This window comes from Aspergillus versicolor, assembly GCF_001890125.1.
Source record: "Aspergillus versicolor CBS 583.65 unplaced genomic scaffold ASPVEscaffold_9, whole genome shotgun sequence".
Classification (NCBI taxonomy): Eukaryota; Fungi; Ascomycota; class Eurotiomycetes; order Eurotiales; family Aspergillaceae; genus Aspergillus; species Aspergillus versicolor.
This window is the reverse complement of record NW_024467532.1, coordinates 108,299-130,075: the sequence shown is the minus strand read 5'-3', so window position 1 is coordinate 130,075 and position 21,777 is coordinate 108,299. Positions and strand designations below refer to the sequence as shown.

The 21,777-nt window shown below is 51.5% G+C and overlaps 11 protein-coding genes across 11 annotated transcripts; 5 read left to right on the top strand and 6 right to left on the bottom strand.

The window, feature by feature from the left end:
* Positions 1-1,386: 1,386 nt before the first annotated feature.
* Positions 1,387-2,391, top strand: ASPVEDRAFT_55292 (DUF2945 domain-containing protein; the record flags this gene model as incomplete). The annotated part of the gene is made up of 4 exons (XM_040815053.1): positions 1,387-1,401; positions 1,927-2,007; positions 2,140-2,202; positions 2,314-2,391. 4 exons carry the CDS (start codon positions 1,387-1,389, stop codon positions 2,389-2,391), a joined length of 237 nt encoding a protein of 78 aa, XP_040671151.1.
* Positions 2,392-2,941: 550 nt separating this feature from the next.
* On the top strand, positions 2,942-4,297 carry ASPVEDRAFT_138487 (putative lipase; the record flags this gene model as incomplete). The annotated part of the gene is made up of 1 exon (XM_040807494.1): positions 2,942-4,297. One exon carries the CDS (start codon positions 2,942-2,944, stop codon positions 4,295-4,297), a length of 1,356 nt encoding a protein of 451 aa, XP_040671150.1.
* Positions 4,298-5,775: 1,478 nt separating this feature from the next.
* On the top strand, positions 5,776-7,765 carry ASPVEDRAFT_137843 (uncharacterized protein; the record flags this gene model as incomplete). The annotated part of the gene is made up of 3 exons (XM_040807438.1): positions 5,776-5,865; positions 5,912-6,076; positions 6,125-7,765. 3 exons carry the CDS (start codon positions 5,776-5,778, stop codon positions 7,763-7,765), a joined length of 1,896 nt encoding a protein of 631 aa, XP_040671149.1.
* A 118-nt stretch (positions 7,766-7,883) lies between these two features.
* On the bottom strand, positions 7,884-8,657 carry ASPVEDRAFT_31769 (uncharacterized protein; the record flags this gene model as incomplete). Its single annotated transcript, XM_040810527.1, has 1 exon — positions 7,884-8,657. The coding sequence occupies one exon, from the start codon at positions 8,655-8,657 to the stop codon at positions 7,884-7,886; it is 774 nt and encodes a 257-aa protein (XP_040671148.1).
* Positions 8,658-9,187: 530 nt separating this feature from the next.
* On the top strand, positions 9,188-9,847 carry ura6 (uridylate kinase ura6; the record flags this gene model as incomplete). Its single annotated transcript, XM_040815052.1, has 1 exon — positions 9,188-9,847. One exon carries the CDS (start codon positions 9,188-9,190, stop codon positions 9,845-9,847), a length of 660 nt encoding a protein of 219 aa, XP_040671147.1.
* Positions 9,848-10,084: 237 nt separating this feature from the next.
* On the bottom strand, positions 10,085-11,531 carry ASPVEDRAFT_31767 (PCI domain protein; the record flags this gene model as incomplete). The annotated part of the gene is made up of 2 exons (XM_040810526.1): positions 10,085-11,229; positions 11,285-11,531. The coding sequence occupies 2 exons, from the start codon at positions 11,529-11,531 to the stop codon at positions 10,085-10,087; spliced, it is 1,392 nt and encodes a 463-aa protein (XP_040671146.1).
* Positions 11,532-11,830: 299 nt separating this feature from the next.
* Positions 11,831-12,534, bottom strand: ASPVEDRAFT_55286 (uncharacterized protein; the record flags this gene model as incomplete). Its single annotated transcript, XM_040815051.1, has 3 exons — positions 11,831-12,229; positions 12,286-12,362; positions 12,420-12,534. The coding sequence occupies 3 exons, from the start codon at positions 12,532-12,534 to the stop codon at positions 11,831-11,833; spliced, it is 591 nt and encodes a 196-aa protein (XP_040671145.1).
* A 561-nt stretch (positions 12,535-13,095) lies between these two features.
* ASPVEDRAFT_138531 (uncharacterized protein) lies at positions 13,096-13,737 on the top strand (the record flags this gene model as incomplete). The annotated part of the gene is made up of 1 exon (XM_040807501.1): positions 13,096-13,737. The coding sequence occupies one exon, from the start codon at positions 13,096-13,098 to the stop codon at positions 13,735-13,737; it is 642 nt and encodes a 213-aa protein (XP_040671144.1).
* A 40-nt stretch (positions 13,738-13,777) lies between these two features.
* On the bottom strand, positions 13,778-15,096 carry ASPVEDRAFT_844184 (thioesterase family protein). The gene is made up of 2 exons (XM_040817530.1): positions 14,836-15,096; positions 13,778-14,741 (listed from the first exon to the last, which is right to left on the bottom strand). Exons 1-2 carry the CDS (start codon positions 14,945-14,947, stop codon positions 13,819-13,821), a joined length of 1,035 nt encoding a protein of 344 aa, XP_040671143.1. The 5' UTR covers positions 14,948-15,096; the 3' UTR covers positions 13,778-13,818.
* Positions 14,999-18,427, bottom strand: ASPVEDRAFT_44871 (putative alpha,alpha-trehalose phosphate synthase subunit TPS3). The gene is made up of 3 exons (XM_040813157.1): positions 18,135-18,427; positions 15,374-18,081; positions 14,999-15,308 (listed from the first exon to the last, which is right to left on the bottom strand). Exons 1-3 carry the CDS (start codon positions 18,155-18,157, stop codon positions 15,247-15,249), a joined length of 2,793 nt encoding a protein of 930 aa, XP_040671142.1. The 5' UTR covers positions 18,158-18,427; the 3' UTR covers positions 14,999-15,246.
* A 1,079-nt stretch (positions 18,428-19,506) lies between these two features.
* ASPVEDRAFT_198431 (C2H2 zinc finger protein) lies at positions 19,507-21,776 on the bottom strand (the record flags this gene model as incomplete). Its single annotated transcript, XM_040809254.1, has 1 exon — positions 19,507-21,776. The coding sequence occupies exon 1, from the start codon at positions 21,508-21,510 to the stop codon at positions 19,507-19,509; it is 2,004 nt and encodes a 667-aa protein (XP_040671141.1). The 5' UTR covers positions 21,511-21,776.
* Position 21,777: the final 1 nt, after the last annotated feature.

Genomic DNA, 21,777 nt, shown 5'->3' with positions numbered 1-21,777 from the left:
ATCTGATAGCGGGGGTAGTGGGTGTGGTTGGCTGTTCGGCGTGGTAGCAGGGAGTCGTAGTATTAGTAGTCGTATCGATGATTGTTCCAGATTAACCCCGGAATGTTTGAGTTAGTTTGAGAGCGGTAGTAATCAGTTGCTCTGGTTGTGCAAAATGAATGACACAGTGGACAACACCGGAGGCATGGATCAACCATCAACGCGTGTCCATTCTTGACTTGCAGAAGCGGATGGGAGTTTACAAACCGGATTTGGAATTCATGCAGACGCAGAGGGGAAAGGGCAAGGCAGGAGGAAAGTAGTCAGAAAGGAATCCATCCCTCCATTCTCAAACAGTCACTGATCAGAGAGCTGGTAGCACTGATTATCAAAATCATGGCACTGGCAGGCCGGCAGCGATATCGGTCATGTATGGTAAATACCGAGCACTGCGGAAGAATGGCTTGGTGGAGACGAGCTGGTGACTGTGCGCTGCGACCTTGTTGTCCTCGTGGTCACTGGGCCTCCAGATTCAGGGCAGCCTGCGTTTTTGATATGCTTTTTCTTGAAAAGGAAGGTACCTCGCAGGCACTCAGTCGGCAGTCTACTACGATTACAGTACAGTCTCTCACGAGCTTCAGGTTGACAAGACTCGGTTGCTCTCCGCATATTGTCGCTAGTTACCCTGTTCCCCAAATTCATCATTTTGACTAAAACTGCGCCATCAGAGCTCCTTGTTATTATTCAGCGGGGTGATTCTCGAGCCTCAAAAATTAAAAAAAATGAGCGGATCATTTTTCTGTCTTCACGGGCCGCCAGGTTGCATTGATAAATACATCCACGTTTCACGGAGGACATCCATCCAGCCCGGCCCAGCAATGAAGGGGCGTAAATACGGTTTTGGAACCGTCTGGTATTCTAATTTCGGCCCATCGCGCGAGTCAGCCTCAGCCCAATAAATTAACTGCTTGATTTAACCAAAACTTGGCTTTCTTGGGCGGTTTCGCGAGAACAGATTGAGGCCTGGCCCCTCATTTATTGCACCGCGGTGGCCAGGTGCCCATGTGTGTCTTGGATGAATCAATGCCGAGTTCACCAGCGACTACGTGGTGCCCAAAGCCGAAGGGGGTGATGGCGAGTATGTGACAGTGGCGGGTGCAACGGTGGTAGTCGGCCTAATCACAACCTGCGGCAACTGTTACACCGACCGACCACCGCCCAGACTTTTAATTCCAGTTTCACGGCCTTGCCTAGAAAGGCAACATTGCAGCTTCACCTCCCAAGGTCTGGAGTATCCGTTCTACTTAGGTGCTTCTCGTCCCCGGGGCCATTCCTTGTTACTCCCTCGCCCATCAACACCATCCAAGTCCATACCTGCCAGTGGCTATATTGCGGAGTGCCCTCCCCATGCCCAAGCATACTGTTTTGGCTCCTTCATTCCACATTTCCTTGGCACGCCTCGCAACAATATATCCACACCCCATCCGCCCATTTACAACGGCAGTCAAGAGTCAAGACTAACTGTAGCATCCGGATTCGATGGAGCTCCTACTTTCCGTATCATACGTCCCCAACTCTGTCGCAGGTGGCAGTATGAACCGTTTCATCCGCACCCGTCAGGTCGCTGTGGTACTCGAGAGAGATGGATGGCCATCATGATTCTCTAACCTAGCTAAACCAGAGATGATTCGCTTCCCCATGAAACCCCTTGGTTGGCGAAGTACCGTCCAACACCCCCCCGCGGGGACTGTGACCATAAGCTTGACCCGTTGTTGCCCACTCTACCCCGTCGACCAAACGTCCTTCGTAGAATCGATTGCGTGCCATAACCTGTGACGGTCGAGTGACATCACACCTTTATATACGCCTCAATTCGTGCCTCGAGTATTATACTGAATTTAATACCTTTTGCTATCCAGGCGTAAGCTCAAGATACCGACATCAAAGATTCAGGACAAAATGGACCAACCCATCCAGGAAGGAGACTATGCTTTCACCAGGGTGCGCGGCGGTTCTCACCATGGAAAGGTATGCATGGTTGATTGGCCCAGCCCAGGCTTCCAACTCTACATAAATAGTTATGCACTAGTGCACTGTATTTGCACAATCCATGGTATCATCCGGAACTACGCAACTAATAAACGCCGGTGTTATCGGTAGGTCCAGAAGATCGTCACCGATGAGGAAGAGGCAGAGCAGGAAGATGTGAAGAACCCTCCCAAGGTGTGTAGTGACTTATTGCCCCGGGGTACCGGGCACTTGTAGTACATCGATATTGGCACTACTGCCATCTGCCCTTAGCCGGCCTAGACTAGGAAATGTTCCTCTTGATAGGTCATCTATAGTGACCAGCACGGCCATCAGGTCGCACGTAATCCCGAAACGCTGGAGAAAACACAGCCAGAGGAGTAAACCAACTTCTCTGTTTTATGTTTGCTGGGGAGGTTCTGATCCATCCGTTTCTTATTATACATGCACCCTATGCCAGGTGTTCAGGTACAAATACCGATATCATCATAATCCAACTTACGACGTCCTCGACAACTTAAATGAATATTCAATTGACAGGAAATGGAACTTGATATTCAAAAGGCAGCCTTTTCACAGAGAACCCTCCTTTCCAGGACCGAGGTTCCATACCATCTTGGGCATATGAAGAGAACTGCTGCCCTGCGCTAATTAACCCTATTTTGTGAGGGGTTCTCTTTAGATGCTGATCATGATCAACCGTGTGCGGGGAGAGTTCACACAGGTTTGGTCAAAAACGACAATCCTCTCCACAAAATATTATGGTAGCCCCCTTCAGCAACCTTTGTTAATGATATTCGACTGAATGGCGTGCTGATGGGCTTTGAGTGTCGGCAGATCCTGTTTAGGTTATAATACGTTGGTGTCCTGCTTTTGGAGATATCCCTTCGTTTCTCAGAATGACGGACGGGCTCCTTGGTCTGCCAGTCCCATAATGATATTTCGTGCATTTATAGTGTTTGCACTGGCAAAGACCATTCGTGGGCTAGCCACGCCGGTGGCCTCTAATTCTGATTACGGCAGAAATCATGATATAGCTTCGATGTTGGCGCAGGCTGCGAACGACCCTGCTATTAATGATAATCGGCTACCGGAAGCAGCTTCAGCGTTATCGAAGCAAGTTGTGGATGGGGCCTCGGGAAACGACAGGTCGGTCGAGGAAGCTTGGAATGCGGTTCAGGGCATAATTGGCGAATCGGCCAATGTCTTTGATGTCGCTGCTAACCTCGCAATATCTGGGGCGATCCCAAGCGACATCCTAGGGCTTTTAAACGGATACGCCAATCAAAGGCTGAACGCCCTTGATAACGAAAACCCCTCGGTGACTGGGCATACCATATATCCATTCAAAATGGAAGGAGACGCGCCTTATTCTGTCGAGGAGGCTAAGCTTAGGGCGGCAATTTATATACCAGAATCATTCAAGCATGGAGAAGATGGAAGGAAACCAGTGATTCTTGTTCCAGGAACAGCCATTCCAGCGGGCACGACATACTATTTCAACCTTGCCAAGTTGGCGGACGCTGTACCGGAAGCGGATGTGGTCTGGGTCAACATACCAGGAGCTTCTTTGCCGGACGTTCAGATTAGCTCTGAATACATTGCATATGCAATCAACTACATCTCTGCAAGGACACAATCCAATGTGTCCGTGATCTCTTGGTCCCAGGGCGGCTTAAATACCCAATGGTCGTTCAAATACTGGCCATCGACGAGGCAAGTAGTTGATGATTTTATCGCCATCAGCCCCGATTTCCGTGGTACTTTGGTTGCGGATGCGGTTTGCCCATTGCTTTCCGGCGTCTTCTGCACTCCTTCACTCTTTCAGCAGAGGTGGGAGACCGAATTCATCAGCACACTGAGAGAAGGCGGAGGAAGCTCCGCATATGTTCCCACAACGACCGTTTACTCTTCCTTCGACGAGATTGTACAGCCCATGAGTGGTCCAAATGCTTCCGCGATACTTGATGACGCTCATGGAGTCGGTGTGTCCAACAACCACTTGCAGACCGTTTGTGCCCTCCAGCCTGGCGGGGGCGTTTACTTGCATGAAGGCACGCTGTACAACCCTCTAACCTGGGCTTTGGCAGCAGATGCACTCCGTCACAAAGGACCTGGAGATACTCGTCGAATTGACACCGAGAAGGTCTGCGCGGGTTTGATTGCACCACAACTTGGGGCAGGCGATCTGCTGGGTTCGGAAGGGCTTTTGCTCATTGCCGTGGCAGAGATTCTCGCGTACAGCCCGAAAGCCTTTGAAGAGCCAGTAATCGCGAGCTACGCCGTGTAATCAGCGAGGGTCACAGTCAAGAATCCGCTAGATAGCTGCGTGTAGAGACTGAAATCTTAAGTATGAGGGGATAAGAACGAATAATAGCAGACCATTATTCAAGCAGCAGAGATAAACTCAGATTCCTGGTGCCTAGAATGAGCTTGAATGAGATATGCTCAGAATGTGGATCACCTCGTCATGAACAGCCGCGATGTCGCAATCCGGGGGTGATCTTCGTATTCAAGGCTTTAAATCTCACGACACTCGTCAAGACTCAAAAGAAACCCTCATGCCCTCGAGAACTCGTGCTGAGATGAAGTCGAAGAGCCTTGAATTCCTCAACTGAAGCTTCGAAGTTCACGCATCAGCTGCAGCGTGCATCTACTTGCTACATATCCTGAAACAGCGGGGGTTTTATCATCTCACGATCGATCGAAATGCAAAGCTGCCTTCATGCTCTTCAAATCGCCGATATTTCCGTTGTTAAACGCCACAGCAGAGTGGCTGGAGTTAAATTGAAAGGCAAGACCTAGCGGACGAGGCTTGGTTATCTGATTGTCTCTGGTTCTGCGACTCAACGTTCGAGAGCCAAGCGATAAAACAACGGTGAGAATCATGATGAATCCAACCCCTGATCTGTGGGTTAAACTCCGCTCATCCGATTGCAAGACCATTATTTGCTAGACACGGGGACAGCGGCAGACGGCACGGTTCGCTTCGTACTGATTACGGATTGTGGACACTTCCACGAGGCATTTGTCAAGGAGCGATTCCCGAACAACGGCCTCTGTCCCTAACGTCGGGAACACTGGGTCAGTCCTGCGGTTCTCCCGGATAAATTCTCTCGCCAAGGACTGACAGGCAAGTTTCAAATCCTCAATGGTGGAAAATGGAACTCGGACACAAGACATCGGCCAGCTTCCTCCAACATGCTCTTTCACCCCTCGAATGGCAAGGCTGCCGGTTGCCGCCATAGGGCGAGAACTGCCGGAACTCTTCCAAACGAGAGGCTGATGCAGCGGTGCACGCGCGTTCAATAAGCATTACTGCACCGCCGAATGCGTATGTCTCTTGAGATTTGACACTCGTCGCCTCGTTGAGGATGTCAAAACTGGGCTAATCAGCTCCACCAAGGAGCTTGCCAAGAGAACTCGCCCCGTTCGATCGTCAGCATCGATATCAGCACTTGCGCTGTCACTGGCCGTTTTTTTATTTGCGGAGATAGTTTGATTGGACTTGACAACTTTTGCGAGCGCGGAGTCTTTCGCCGTTTCTCCTTTTATGAATCCCGACTTCTCTTTTACTTTCCCCGACATCTTCGGGAGCACTCTGGTCTTCGTTGATGAACCCCAGCAAGAACGCTGGGAGTCTTCGTCTACTTTCTGCTGTGCAGACGACAGTGTCTATGATCTAGTTGTCTAGAACGGGTTTCTTCCTTTCTTGTCTATAATTCATTTTTATTTGGGGGAGGATTCCTTCCTATACCTTCTTTCAATATGCTATTCTCGTCGATTCTATTATCTCTTGCCTTTGGCCGCGTCTTTGCGGACGCTGGAGACGATGATGATTTGATGACTTTTGTCACAGTATGCAAAACAGCTGCTCCATATCTTCGGTTACTAACCCTTTCAGCTTCCCAAAGTACGAGCTTTGAAGTTCGACGTCACCTACCAAGACCGGGACGCTGTAGCCCCAGGATATTGGTTTGTTGCACCTTATGGGATCATCGAACCCGAGGTTCCTACCAAGCAATGGATACCATACCAAGTAGGGCCGTATATATATGATGGAGATGGAGTATGTATTGGCATCACAAACTGCAAGGTTATACTAACGGCGTAGTAGGTTCTGGTCTGGGCGGGATCCCCCATGTTTGACAATCGGAATGCGTTCGATTTCAAAGCGGCCAACAACATCGACGGTGAACCTCATCTTTCGTTTATTCTGCAGCATCAGTACAATGATGACGGCACTGATAAGGGATTCGGGTATGTTTTGGATCAGCACTTCGAAGAGAAGTACAAAGTTGGCGTTGTCAACGACCTCAGTGCCTTCAATATGCACGAGTTTAATATCCTCGATGGTGGGGAGTCTGCCCTCGCTTGCTCGTACAAGTCTCAGTACACAGATTTGTCTGCCCTTGGCCGCCCTGATGACCACAGTTGGATTATTGCTGGCGGAATTCTCGAATTGGACACCGAGACTGGCGAAGTTTTGTTTGAGTGGAGCTCCTTCAATAACGTTCTCGTCGATGAGTCGGTGAAGATCTATCAAAATTCGTATCCTTCTGATCGACCAGGTTGGGATTATATTCACGTCAACTCTGTTGATAAGAATTCGGCGGGCGACTATCTTCTGTCTGCTCGGTTCATGAACTCAATATATTACATCTCCAAAGAGGGCGAGATTGTCTGGCGTCTTGGTGGGAAACAGTCCGATTTCGAGATGGATTTTACTTTCTCCAAACAACACCATGCAAGCTTCATTGAGTCCAACGGAACACATCATGTCATTTCCCTCTTGAACAACGCTTCAGACGAAGCAGAAAATGAGGAGGATGTTTCGTCCGCTCTTTACGTGGAGCTCGATACGGCGGCTTCTCCTATGACGGCAAAAGTTATCAAGCGCATCGACCGGCCGGATGGCGGCCTAACACGGTTACGTGGTAATGTACAGACTCTACCTAACAACAACACCTTTGTCGGCTGGAGTGAGAGCGGTTACCACAGCGAACACGACCCGGACGGCAACCTCCTGATGGAGGCCAGGTTCGTCTCTACGCGCCTCTCTTCGTATCGATCCTACAAGTTCCCTTTCACTGGACGGCCAAACACGCCACCAGACATTGTTTCGTCTGTGTATGGTACGGATAAAGAAGGTCTAACTACCATTTTCCATGTCAGCTGGAACGGCGCTACAGACATTGCTTCATGGAACTTCTATGCGCGGCCTGAGGAGGATGGCGACGCGGTGTCAATTGGCAACACAACAAAGACTGATTTTGAGACGATGTACATTGCTGATGGATACCTGGATTGGGTGTCCGCAGAGGCATTGGACAAGGATGGTAACGTGCTAGGTACATCGGAGGTACAGCAGACACAAACACCCAGCGATTGGCAACTCGCTGGGTTCCAGGGCGAGGATCAGCCGACTCCTGACGATCCGTCGACCCTGCATTCAACAAAAGAAAAGGAAGATGATGTGGGAGATGTGGAGGAGGCTGAGCACATGGAAAACATGGATATGGATATGGACATGGACGCCGAGGGATCTCAAATTGACCCCGAAGAAGCCGCCAAGGCGGTGGTCAAAGCCTACGAGATGGTGCGCGCCATTGGGGGACTTTTAATTTTCATCCTGGTCGCCGGTTCTCTGGGTGGACTTGTGGCCGGCGTATACTACCATATCCGACGGCGTAACGCACAGGCTTACTCTGAAGTCCCGTCCGACGAGGCGGAACGCCAGCCCATGGCATCTACTTAAGAAAAGTCGGCTCGACTGACTTAGCTTCTTGTATCATGATTAACGTACATACCATCGCTACTTGTATTAATTATAGACGATCTCAAGCTTCAATCCCGTCTTGGTGATGAGAATGCCCCTAATTGAACACCAGTCTCAACACCTTCCTCGCCTTCAATGCCTCAACTAATGCCCTTGCAAAGATCTCGTCCTCACGTACCTGAAACGCAATCGGGCCCATAAGCTCCTTCTCAAGTTGCCTTTCCACATTGCGCACTTTCTCATAGTCAAATCGATGGCTAGTCAAGCTCACACTTGCAAACCGCAAGCCCTCCGCCTTCTCCATCCCTTTAGCCCTCCCCAGTGCAAGAATAGGCAACGACCACGACTCCCCAACCTCCAACTCAATCGGTGCATCGAAAATCGTCATGTCCACATGGAGAACACTCAACGCCGTGAAGCTCGTCGAAATCTTTTCGCAAAGCATATACCAGCTCTTGTCACTGCGGAGTTTTAACTCCCGGAACGTATTCAGCCTGGGTTCGTTGTACATGGTATGATGGATCTCGATGTGGGTAATCGCACCCTGGGCCTGTTTGGGGGTTTTCTTGAGGAATAGTGAAATGCACTTCGGCGAAGTGAAAACGAATTGTGTGCAAGCGTATAGGATGCATAATGTATCTTGGTAGAATTGCTTTGAGGTAAATGGGAGGCAAAGCTGTGTTTGAATCTTGGACTTGAATGGTAAGCATGTTTGGTTTTGGGTCGATGGATCTCGAGGTGCGAGTCGCTTGTGGTGGAGGTGGTAGTGGTGTTGTGTTTTGGAGGTGTCTTTGGATCGACGGATTTCGACACGCTGCGGGAGGAAGAGGTAGCTGTATATCTGGTTCCGGATTTCTGGAGGGAGCTCCATCTTGCAATTAGAGATATGAAGAGCTCATGCATGTTGCAGTTAGATGAACGTAGGAGAATGGGTTGAGTTGTGTTGTACAAACCTCTGCCGTTTATATAGATCTGTATTGTAACACCAATACGTGCCGTGCACCAGCCACACTCCGATACAGTAACATGCACCCTCACTTCGACTGCAGCTTCACCTCCAGTTAATTTCAACTCTTCTTTTTGCTTCCTCGCCCACGCAATCCCCATGTCGATCCACAGCCGCCCCTATTCCACCTCACCTTCATCTCGCCCTACCCCTCCTCCTCACCCACAACCTTCCTCCCAATACAGCCGCTCAAACTTCAAAATCCTCCCATTCCTCTCGATCATTGTCATTGGGACAGCCTCGTACGCCTTCCTTGCCAAGTCCCGCGCCGGCGCCCGTCAAGCCCCTCGAAGCCAACAATAATTTAACAAGAGCCCCGCCACACCTCCCAACAACAAACAAATAACAACAACCACAAAGAAAAAAAAAAAAAAAAAACGGAACCACTGTCAACAATGTCTACCGAAAATAAACCCAAGGGCCCCCGCTTCTCCCCCGCGGAAACTACAGTCGTCTTCCTCCTCGGTGGCCCCGGTTCCGGCAAGGGAACCCAGTCCTCAAACCTCGTCCGCGACTATGGCTTCGTCCACCTCTCCGCCGGCGACCTTCTCCGCGCCGAGCAAATCCGCCCGGAATCCGAGTACGGCGAGCTGATCAAGTCCTATATCCGGGAGGGCAAGATCGTGCCTATGGAAATCACTGTTGCGCTCTTGTCGAATGCCATGGCGGACAACCTCGCTAAGGGGAACACTACTGCTTCCAAGGGTGGTGAGAAGGCTCGGTTCCTGGTTGATGGATTCCCGCGGAAGCTTGATCAGGCGGTGTTCTTTGAGGAGACGGTTTGCCCGTCCGAGTTTACGCTGTTCCTCGATTGCCCCGAGGAGGTTATGGAGACGAGGCTGTTGAAGAGGGGGGAGACCAGTGGGCGGGACGATGATAATGCGGAGTCGATTCGGAAGCGCTTCCGTGTGTTTGTTGAGACTAGTATGCCTGTTGTGACGGAGTTTGGGAAGCAGGATAAGGTTATCAGTGTCCCTGCGACGGGTACTGTGGATGATGTTTATGAGCGGATCCGGGCTGGTTTTGAGAAGAGGGGCGTCCGGCCCTCTGCGTAAATTTGTTCTTCTGCCCTGTTGAGGCGTTGACTACTGGGACTAGACCATTTTGTTGAATTTTTTATATAGTCATATATACGTGCTTAGCTGCTGGATACAAACACTAGTAGATTTGATATATGTTGTGTGTGTGCATGGGAGTTTAATATTCAGTAAAATCTAGAATAAATGAAACTTGAATAGTCATTACATTTTATCTCATCAAGTTTTTGTCTTCATTTCCATTGCCCAATCCGCTTACTCCGCCGCAGCAGCCGCCTCTTGAGGAACACGTCGACGTTCAGGAAGAGTCTTGGTGCCCTTCTCGGCCTTCTCACCCTCTGCAGCCGCAGCAGCCGCAGCAGCCGCCTGTTGCGCAGCTTCCCGTACAAATCGCTCCCGCTCGCTACGGATGACTCCAAGAACATTCTCCAGGCTTCGTCGCCAAACCATAAGACGGCCCTGCACCTCGGCCCACTGTTTCTCGCCGAATACGCGGTAGGTAGCGCGGTGAACCAAGAACTCAGACTTCAATTGCGATAGCTTGCCCTCGACGAGACCGGCACGGATGGTGTCAATGACCCACTTCTCGACTTCCTCTTGGGGCACGCGAAGTGCAGAGGCGATTGTCTCATATGACAGAGAGCGTGCAGATGCACCGGTTGTGGTTGTGGCAGCGGCGGCCAAGGAGGCCAGGGTGAGAAGACGGATCTTCGTCTGTAGGGCGTCGGCGTGGGAGGTCAAGGCGTTGTCGGGGAGGATGTTTGCGACGGGGGTGGTAGAAATGAAATCCTCGTAGGCATCGAGGGTGTCAGCGGTGAAAATCTCGAGGAGCTCGAAGAGGGGCGCATCGCTGGACCGCAAAGCCTGAACGGCGTCGGCGGCGGTCAAGGGGGTAAAGTCGAAGACAGCCGGGTGAGTGAGGGCCGAGGTCAGAGCACGAACAGCCAAGTCCCGGGCGGCAGGAGTGGAGGCTTCGGCGGGGGGAATGGTCTGGAGAGCCTCAACAACGTGGGTTTGGGCCCAGTCAAGGTCGCCGGCAGCCTGAGCGGCGTCAGCGATGGCCAAGTGCAGACGGCGGGCCTCCTCATCATCCAATTCCCAGGCAGTGCGCCAGTTAGGGAGTTGTGCGGTCAACTGAGGCTTCAGGGCGTCGAAAGCAGCGCCGGAGCCAGACTGGCGGATGACGGCGACAATTGCTAGGAGAACGTGGAATTTGCTCGAGTCGGAGGGGGCAAGTGTGTTGAAGATTGTGGACAGGATGGCGATGGATAAAGAGGCGCCGAACTGAGGAGATGAGGTGACTGGCTTGGTGAGATATGAGCAAATTCGGGAGAGGAACATGTCAGGGTCGGAGGCATGCTGGACGAGATGGATGAGGAGGTTGTACGCGGGCGTAATTTCTGGCCTAAAATCAGCATGCATATCCCAATTGCAGGCAGTGGTACTAGGGCGTACCCTTCTCGGGCGCCGTGTTCAAAACCTCGGCAGCCGAGACCAACTTCTTTAGCACGGCATCACGCTTGCTCTGGTCGCTCTGGGTATCATTTTGTTCCTGCTCGCGGAGGGGTTGCAGTAGCGGGGCGACCTCGGTCTGGATGGTGGTGTCGTCGGGCTTGGTGAGGGCGTCGAGGTAGGCAGCAAATTCTTCGGCGAGCTCGGAGAAAGAACCCTCAATCAAGAGGGTGGTGGAAGGAGCGGGCATGGCGGTATGAGTGAGGGAAGAGGAGAAGGAGGGTGTCGAAGTTGAAGTCTGGGTTCACTCGAGATGATTTGATTTTGGCGGTGGAGAAATTTCTGTGGGATCAAGTCTTGGCGTTGCCGGCGCTGAGAACAAGGCGAGATCTACACTACAAAAAAAACTCTCCCGCGAATTTTATCATAAAGCATACAGAAAAATATTATTATGCGCTCATTATCATCATGATGCCCAGTATCCATTATTCGGTTCGTCCATTTTTCAAGTCGCCAATAGAGCTCTCAACCTCGCTACCCAGTACATGCTTACAGCAGCGTAAACGCAGCAACCACCACGGTCGCAAAACCGGCCAATCCATAGTTCTGCATCAGACTCATCGCACCATCAGTTGGGGTAGAGCTGTCGCTTGAGTCCGTGGCCGTGGCCTCGTTTCCACTCTGGTCACCATTGGACGAGCCGCTGGTCTCAGAAGACAGGGTAGTTGAAGAACTGGGCGAGGACGAAGTGGTGGTGGGAGCAGAGGCATTTTTGCTGCCACACTTGTCCATGCCAGCTGTGCACACATCGTCGCCGTCCTGGGTGCTGGAATGCGAGATGCACTGCTTGTAATTCGCCTGGCAAACATAGAAGGGAATTGTGTCCTGGTATTCCTCGACATTGGCCTCGGTGCCGTCGGAACAGGTGCAGGTGAATTCAAGCGTATCCTATTAGACGATAAGCAATTGGATGAAATCACCGGTAATTTTGCTGGGAAGCGTACCGAGTCGCAGCGGTTAACCTTGGATGAACCGCCGCAAACCTGCGGGCAGTTATTGAGCTGTCCCCGACACCAGCCGCCTACGAAATATTGTTAGCAACCTTCTTGAGAGACGTCGATAAAGGAAGGGTACACACTCTTTTCAGTCGACTCGACCTGGCCCAGATCGAAGCCATCGGGAAAGGTATAGTTGGACTGGGCCAAAATGGGGGCCACGAGACCGAGAGACAGGAAGATCTTCGTGCAGATCATCTTGGGCAAGCTGATTTGAATATGATGGCCGATAGTAGTCGTAATCGTAAGAGATGATTATTTCTGCCTGCAGAAAGAAGAATTGGGATTGCACGAGTAACAGCGAAGGCTGAGGAAAAGCAGGAATGAGGGCGAACAAGGGGTAAACAGATGCTAATAAATAGGTCGGATTCCTGGTTGAGATTGAGCGCATTCAAGGAAGGAACGGCATCCGGTAAACAAGCGAATGGGGTTAGTCCTGCGTTATTTGGAACTTGGAACCAGCTGTTTAGTTTTGCCAGTTATGCAGCTAAGACTCACAGAGAGCTCGATAAGAGTCCTCATGACTTGCTGGCTGCGCTGTGCTAGACTGCTTGGAGCAGTAGTGTACTACTTGGCTAGTATACAATCATTCAACGCTGTAACCGAGGCTCTCCACCGTCCCGGCCTTCCATTTCTTCAAATTAGCGTAGCAAAACACCCTTAGGTCCCTTAATCTCAGACAATTATAAAATATTAACCAAGAAAATAAACTCATAGTAAAAGTACCAAAAAAAAAAAAGAGGGGGGCAAAGAAGAATCATGTCCACCAATCAATCCCTTCCTCTCCCTGGATACGTCTCGATCCCTACATACTCCCGCCACCCCAAACCAGCCACCGGCGAGGATGGTTTCTTCGCCCAAACTCTTTCGTCCCCGGCCACAATCCCAACCGTGCGCACTCTCCGACTCATTCATCTTCAGTCTCCGCTCCCTTCCCAGCCTCCGGCATGGCCCTCTCCGACTGCTCCCCCGCAGCTAATTCCTGTTCCCGGCGCTGATCTGGTTATGATCCTCCAGCTTGCTCGCCCAGGAGTCTGCGGCCACCCGCAGACTGCGCACGGCGGGGTTCTGGCCACAGTGATTGACGAGGCGATGAGTTTAGGTGTTACACTTTACGCGCCGGAGGCTGGTGAGCATCATGGTGTTACCGCTCCTCAAACTGCGGCAAGTGGCTCCGAATCTGCAGAATCTCGTGGAAGGATCCGGTCTAAGATGTTCACGTCACAATTGGATGTGCGATACAAGATGCCTGTTTCAGTGCCTGGTGAAATCCAGGTTAGAGTGCAGGTACTCGCGAAACAGGGCAAGAAGCTCTGGGTGAGGGCGCAGGCTGTTCAGGATGGGAAGATCAGGGTCGATGCAATGGCATTTTGGTTGTTAACTGAGAAGAGCGTCTTGTAGTATAGATTAATCTTTTGGAAATAGCTGTATATATTTGTATATATTGATAACAGTCTATAGAGTCTGAGTCTATACCCACATCTAAATTCGGGCGCGCTTCCCAATATTCCGGCTTGCACTCACCACCAACCCAATCTGCGTGCTCAAGGCCACAACCTCGCCCTTCGCATCCAGGACTGTAACATCCAAATCTGTCCTCCCATCACGCACCGTCTTGGTCACAACGCGACTATACAGCCACTCCTCCCCAGCCGCCGGTAACCTTTTCTTCAAATCAATGCTCAGCGTGACAGTCGGAAACCAGAAATTCGCAGTCGGGCCAGCACCCCCAGACTCCGACTCTGCTCCAGTCGCCATGTTATCAAACCCATCCAACGCCATGGGGAACATATCCGTCAGAAACACAACGCCCTCGTTGCTCCACCGGGTCACCTCGCCCTCCGGCTTTAGTCGAGCCCACTGATCCACGATCCCATTCCGGCGCTTCCCTCGTGTCCCATCAACACCAAAGATCTCAACCTGCGTCGTCGCCTTCCGGAACTCAGCAAACGGTGAGTCCTGTCTCGTCCATGCCTCGTCCTGGCCCGTCTCGCCGAGTTGGCGCAAATTTACCCCGCCGCCATTCGCACTCCCAGCAACAGGCTTCGGCTCAAGCTCCCACTCCGTCTTCGCGGATACCCCAACCTCTGCGCTAGCCGGGCTAACGGTAATATAGCCCGCGACCTTCACTTCCATTCCCTCCTCGCCCTTGTCGGTGCTTGCGCCGCTCGATGAAGACTGGTCTTTCGACTGCAGAAGCTCAACATGAATCGAACTAGTCCGCTTTCCTAGCTTCATATCGTGCACGCGAAATCTCGCGGGACCTGCGGCGGTGCGCCTTAGGAAGGACAGGTGCATGGATATCGGGGTTGCCGGTTCGCCCTTGTATAGGTCTGGGTGGGTGGATGCGAAGTGCACGAGCGCGAGGCGGTATAGGACTGCGCTTGTGTAGCCGCCATGAGGGACTATTTAGTATTAGCATTATGATTGATATAAGGCCTGTAAACTGTAGGGAAAATAGGAGTTCTGATATCGTTTTGTAGATATTGGAAAACATGCCTGTGCCGATACAGAAGGCTTTCTGTAGAAATGCGGAGTACCGGTTCTGGCCGAGGGGCGATACATGGACGGCCTCTTCGAATGTGGCACCGTGGGCGGTTCCGGCGTTCATTGTGGGAATGGAAAGTTAAAGTGTCTATTCTAGAGATTGAGTTAAAGATGAACGTGGTGTAATTATTGTACCGAAAAGCAATGGCGGAAAAGCAGACTCTTTTAACTAGGTTATGCTGCGGTAGACCTCGGCTCTTCTCTCTCTCTCTCTCCTTGTCCGAGCTTTGGTTCATTCGGCTATCGCAGCCAACCTCAACCTCATTTCCCATTCTCATAGGTTCTAGCTATGAATATATGTAAGGATTCTATAATGATGCCCTTTTCAGGTGAATACAAGGTACCTTAGGTCTATTTTGTTATCTACGTTGAAACACCTTGATCGGTCGACGTTTTCGCCAGTTTCTCTAGAGATGTCAAAACACCTATTATCCCGGTTAGCATATGATCGCAGCCCTTAATTGGTAGAAATGTCAACAGGACGACATACCAGCAACTCCCTGTGTCAGGGTCGCGCGCGCTTCGGTGCTCCTCGACCCCAGTGTTACCGTCATCGCGTAACCGACCGCATGCGCGCCTTCCAGTTTGTTCGCCCATCGGAAGACCGGCTCGTCATCACGACTGTCGCCAATGGCAAGCAAGAAGTCCGGTCGACTAACGCCGTCCGTCTGCTTCAAGCAAGACCGCCAGGCAACTTCTGCTGCCGACGCCTTGTTTGTGCTCTTTGCTTCAACTACCAGTACACCATCAACCAGAAGAGCGTGCACTCCTTGATTGGCGCATGCATCATTGATGTGGTCCGCACACTCTGAGGCCAAACGAGCTGCCGCCGGGCGATCCTCGGCCGCTTCATAGTGAAAGACGAGCGAGCAGTGGCGCTGTTCGATCCAGCTTCCTTCTGCGCGCTGTTGGTAATACTCAAGGATCTGCTTTACAGCTGTCTTCCAGGCGTCGGTCTGCGCTTGGTTCGTCAGCTTCAACCACGTCTCCGAGAATGGCTCGCGAACGAAACATCCATTTTCTGCGATGAGACCCAGTCCGAAAACCATTCGGAAGAGTCGCTCTAGCTCTTCGGGCATACGCGCGCTCATCACGTACACCACATTTTTCGGGTCCTCGGTCAGGTCTGCTAGTGTCGTGATGGCTCGCTGGGGTGTTGTGACGATAATGCTCCTGGGAGATCCCCAAGACGCCAATGTTCCCTCATAATCCAAGATTATGAGCCGCCGCTTCGACTGTCGGTATCTTTCTTCAAGCTTATTCATCGGAAGTCGGGGAACGGCCATGATTTCGCGGGATGATTGCTCATGCCAGACGCGACTTAATGTCTCGCTGAACGACTTCACCCAGTTGGAGGTCGAGTTCTGAAGCACCGCTTGGTTAAGTTGCTTCCATACCTGTTGACGTTCTTCTTCGCTGCGCGTAAGAGCCGTAAGGATAGCATCCGCACATTGGTGGTAGTCCCACGGGTTAACAAGTAACGCATGGTGGCCGAATACAGATGCGCTCCCGGTAAACTCACTGAGAATCAGGGAACCGTATCTTTGGGGGCCGTACTTCCCATCCTGACAATAGACGAATTCGTGGCTCGTGAGATTCATACCCTCGCGCAGGCTGGTAATCATCATCGCATCCGCCACGGATATCAAAGCCAGATATTGCGGGAAGGCAAGATCCTGCTTAAGGAAAACGAGAGGCTGGTGAGCAAGCGTAGAATGTGTTGAATTTATCCGCATGACGATATCAGAGATCATGGCTTCAAGCTCCGGTTGCTCGGTCGTGCTAGTAGCGACTTGAACCAAAACAACCTTTTCGCGCCATTCAGGGTGGGTATTGAGGAAGAGTTCGTAGCTCAGTAGCTTCTGCCGAATACCACGCACCGCGTCAATCTTGTCGCGGGCGACGATAAGCCTCTTCCCCGCATAGTGATCAGATATCGTCTTCACCCACTGTTCGACATCTGCTGCTTTACGGCGTTTATCCCACGAGAGTGGATCGATACCTATTGGGAATTTGGCCACATTCACAAATCGATCCTCCAATTGAATGCCATCATTCGTGGCTTCAACACTAAGAATTCGGCTACAAGTCTGGAGGAAATGTCGACAGTATTCCTCTGTCTGGAAACCAACAAGATTTGCTCCAAGCATTCCATCGAGGAGCTCCTTGCGGGGTGCAAGGCACCGAAATACTTCTGACGATGGAAACGCAACATGTAGGAAGAAACCGATCTGAGCGTCCGGGAGGAGTTTGCGTAACATCGCTGGGACAAGGAGCAGGTGATAGTCTTGAACCCAGACAGTATCTCCTCGCCTCCAGTTTCGAGCAATTCTCTCCGCAAAGACCTTGTTGAGCTTGACGTAGTAGACCCATGAATGGTTCTCGTAGGCTTTACTTTTAGGGTTATCAGGTATTTGGTAGTGGAATACCGGCCAGAGAATCGTTTTGCAAAAATGTGTATAATGACCGTCAAAATCGCCGTCGCTAATGTCAACTGTCAAGCAATCGTATTCGCTTTCTAATTTCTCGGAGATCATCGATTTGGTAGATGCCGTTAAGGCATCGGTCGGCATACCCAGTGTGCCCACCCACACCTTGTCTTCCAACTGCCCGCTCTCTGCCGCGGCCCGCACCGCGTTGCGCAAGCCGCCATTACCCTGCTCAGCTGCTGTAATTTTCCATTCAGTTTCGGAGAACGAAGGTTTCCGGTTATGGGCACGAATAGATGGTTTCCTTAAGTGCCTGACCGGCGGTTGCGATGTCGAACCGTGTGCTTTCGGCGGAGGGTTCTCTGTTGAAGAAGCCAGCGGCTCTTGGTGCCTGAGAATTGATGGGGACGCCAGAAACGCCGACTGCGGCTTGGGTTGGTTCAGTGCGGTCCTGACGCCCCATGCGGGAGAGTGGGCTTCACTTTCTCTCAGGTCTTCATGGTTGTAAGAATCGCCAGGCTTGGGGAATGGGTATTCAGACTGGTTGTTGTCAGCCTTCCTCAGGTCGGCAGTGAAGATGTTTTCATGGTCTGTAGTCGCGCCCGGAGTGAGACCAACATTGGGAGCCTCTTTTCGCCTCTCAAACAAGCTAACTGCAGGGCTGGGGGCAGACGAAACAGTGTCGGGAACCTGCTTTTTCGGCACAGTCTCCGGCGGGGGGGTCGGAGGAGAGTCTGGGGGACGAAAGCTAACTGTATACGGGAGAAACCTATCTGTATTAGCAAGGAGGCATGGACCAAGGTAAGCAGAGGGGCGAGTTACAAGGACGCTATGTAAACCGTCATATTCACAAGGCGGCGCAATTAACAATCGAATGAGGAAGCTTGGGCCTTGGTTTGAGGTCGAGTCCTCCCTCGGGCGGCAGGGGCAGTCTAAGGACAAAATGAAGGTGGAGAGAGGTGAAGAGAGGTGAAGAGAGGTGAAGAGAGGTGAAGAGAGGTGAAGCTCCGGCGCAGAAAGTCGACAGCTTATTTTTTTCAATGAAGTGTCAGTACTCATCGATACGTCATTGAAGCGTCCAGCCCACCTGGGCTAAGAGACTGGATCCAGCCAAGCTGGTCCGACTTCTTGTGCCATCTATTTTTCTCGGGAGTGATTCCATGAATGAGAAGTTGAAAGGGCCTTTTCGCGATGTCTATCAAGAAAATTTCCATAGCGCTGGACTAAACTACTTAATACCTCAAGGATGTTCATTATCGCTGTCCCGACCCCGCCCGTTATTGCTGCCCCCTCATACTCCCGTCGACTACGTACGAATAAGAGCCACTTCTTCTACCTTTCTTCGTATCACTTCGTTTTTAGAGCCCGTTCATTGTTCAATTTCGGTTGCAGGTCATTCAATCCCGTAAAATTCTTGCAGGTTTCATCCCGCAGAAACCGCCCTCGCCGCCTCAGTGGCATACCCTGGGGTCCCGAATCAAGTGATCTAGACTCCAGCAATGGAACGCTCAAGGACAGCAACCATGGTTGGCTTTGCCTGGCACCGCGGGTTCAGTCTCTCAGTGATACCGCCTACATTGGGGATATAGACCTGTCCTCGCCTACGACATGGAAGAGACGCCGCAAGGATTCCAATTTATTACACTTCACTTCATTGCATGGACATCAACAAACGGGCCCACTCATCCATACCACGTGCGTCAAGTGCTAGTAGTACGATCAACTGTGGATTTGGTTTGCAAATCCAACTCCCCCACACCTCATGGAATATGTAGAACGTTACAATAAAAAGATTGCGGTGAGGATTATACAGGAGTTATGGGAATGATATCACAGTCCGCTAAAGGAGGGAAAGACACAAACAAGATTTCCCCTTACACCATACAAATATCGCTATCCATAAATATATCCTCGGTGCATAAACAGGAATGAGAAAGGCGAGTCTCCCAGGAACCCGAGACTTTGCAATAATATACGAACACCCGATCAGAACCAAAAAAAAAGCCCTCCATTAGCAATAAAATCGTGTCGTTAGTGGCGTCAAGATAGAATGAAGGATATATATCACGGCGCAAAAAGAAGTGGCAGTTGTCGGGGAAATGTATTAGGTTACGGCCAGAGCCTTGAGACGGTAGTCGCTAAACACGGCAGGGCCAAAGGGAAAACCAAGTGAGAAAAAAGGCTAACGTAAAATTCACCGATGTACCGTGCTTGCGGTTCCTGTGTCGGTTGATGGTTGTGTAATACCAGGATTAGGTGTAGTCAAGGCATTCACACTCGAAGATGCCATTTGAGCCCTGAGGGCGGCTACTTCCGATCTAAGCCCGCTTAATTCATCGTGGACGGAGCGAATATAGTCCCAAAGCTTTTCCTCTCGATCACGTTGTTGATCGAAAAGACTCGGATCATGAGAGGGATGAACGTTGTTGGTTGAGGCTGTTTCAGGTATCGCCTTAGATGATAATGGGCCGCCGTGGTTGCTCGAATGGCTATGCGATGGCGTGTGTTTAGTGGTAGCCCCTGGTGCTTGTACGGAATTCTGCGCGTGAAGGGAAAAGCGAGGTTCAGATGAACCCAAACCAGGCGGTGGGGGGAGCTGAGGAGCGCCAGGCTGAGGTGGTGGAAGACCCAAACTTGACGCAGGGTGGCCACTGGCCGAGAGAGGTGCCTGGGAGTGACCTGGTCGATTATATTGCGGTTGGGAGAATGAGTGTGTGATCCCCGGAGAGTGAGGACGATGCAGTTGTATACTGTTTTCGGGACCGTGTCCCAATTGGTGAGGAGGCAGGGCATTTGGCGAGAGCGGTTTTGGACTTTCTGTCATATTTGGAGGCGCAAATGCCGAGGCTCCAGAAGATGAATTTGCCGGAGGAAATGTCAGGTTGCCGGGCTGAGATACCGGAGAAGGGGAGCCACTAGAAGCACCATGGCTTGTTGGAGGAGGGTAAAGTCCGCCCGGTGAAGGTCTGCTCGCAGCGATCGGAGGGTATGTACTGGGTTGACGCGCTTGATAGCTGCTCACACTGTTTGAACGTGCAACAGAATCTGCCGGCATATCATGCTTCTTGATGCTAGGCATGTTGTAACGGCGCTCATCTTCCTCGTCCATGCGTTCCGGCTCAGCGTAGACGAGGCCCTCCATTGTATCTTCCGCGCCTGCAGCTGCATCGCCATACTCGTCCTCGCCGGCGTAGCTTCCCATGCTTGCTCTACGCCCTGCGCAACCCCCCTGGCCTTTGTTGTGGCGAGCAAGAGCGTCACCACGGGCAAATCTGCGTCCACATTTTGGACATATATGAGGTCTCTCGCCAGTATGGAGCTTTTGGTGCCGTTTGAGATCATGGAGTCGCCGGAAGCGCGACTGGCAGGTTGTGCATACGAACGGTTTCTCTTGGCTATGCGTGAGCAGATGGCTCTTAAGGTTATGGTGTCTTGTAAATTCCGTTGCGCAATACGGGCAACGATGCTTCTTAGCCGATGGGGACCGTTGGCCAGCCTTATTCAAGCCAGAACTCGGTAAGCTGAGGCCACGCCGTGGGTCGTTGAACCCCCCGGTAGGCATAGGGTACGAGAACGCCTTGTTACTGCTGTCTTGGTGCAAGTCGCTGTCATCCTGATGACGCGATTGGTCACCATCCTGTGAAATGGTGTCGTCAATGGGTCCAGGACTCGCTACGGTCGAGGTATTCATTAAAGATGTTCCGTTTTCAGTGGCGTTGAAGACGGACTCGCCTGTCTCGCCTGGGACAGTGTGTGAGTCCACTTGCATATGATCGGAGTGCATAGCTAACGAGTCGTTGACGGAGCCAGATTGTTGTTTCTCACTTGCACCGAGGGCTTCTCGCGCAACTTGCGAGCTGTTCTGGTCTGGCTCTCTGTGAGACTCGGGGGCCCGCTCCGTGGAGCCGGAGTTTGGTGTTGTTGTTGACATGGAAGGTATGGAATCTTTAGATCGCGTAACGTTTAATCCGGCGCTAGCAATAGAGGTAAGGTTCGAGTCTGGTTTGGACTGTTTCAGGAAGGCAGCAGGCTCCGAGGAACTTGCAGTTATAGGGTTCAACGGCGCAGTTAAAGGGTTGGAGATTGCGACGGGCTCGTTGTTTGATTGCATCAACGCGGCCATGGGTAACGGGTCCTTCACGCTACCTCGATAATGTGAATGATGCTGAGATGGAGGAGCTAGGTGGGTAGAGATCATGTTAGCGTGGATGAAGGCCTATTGACAAGATCGAAATGATTGACGGCTTGGGTGACATTGATTGAATTTGGGGGGAATGAGAATAAAGGACTATGAATGTACAGAAAAAGGAATTCGAAAAGAGTGAGCGAAGGCAAGGGGACGGGGAGGATGCCTCAGAGAGGCGCTGTCGCGTGGGGCGCTCACCAAAACCCGAGTGTGGCGCAAGCTGACTGGGGGAGTTCAGCCTTCGTCAGACAACTTGGGGCCAGAACAAGAGTATGGGCC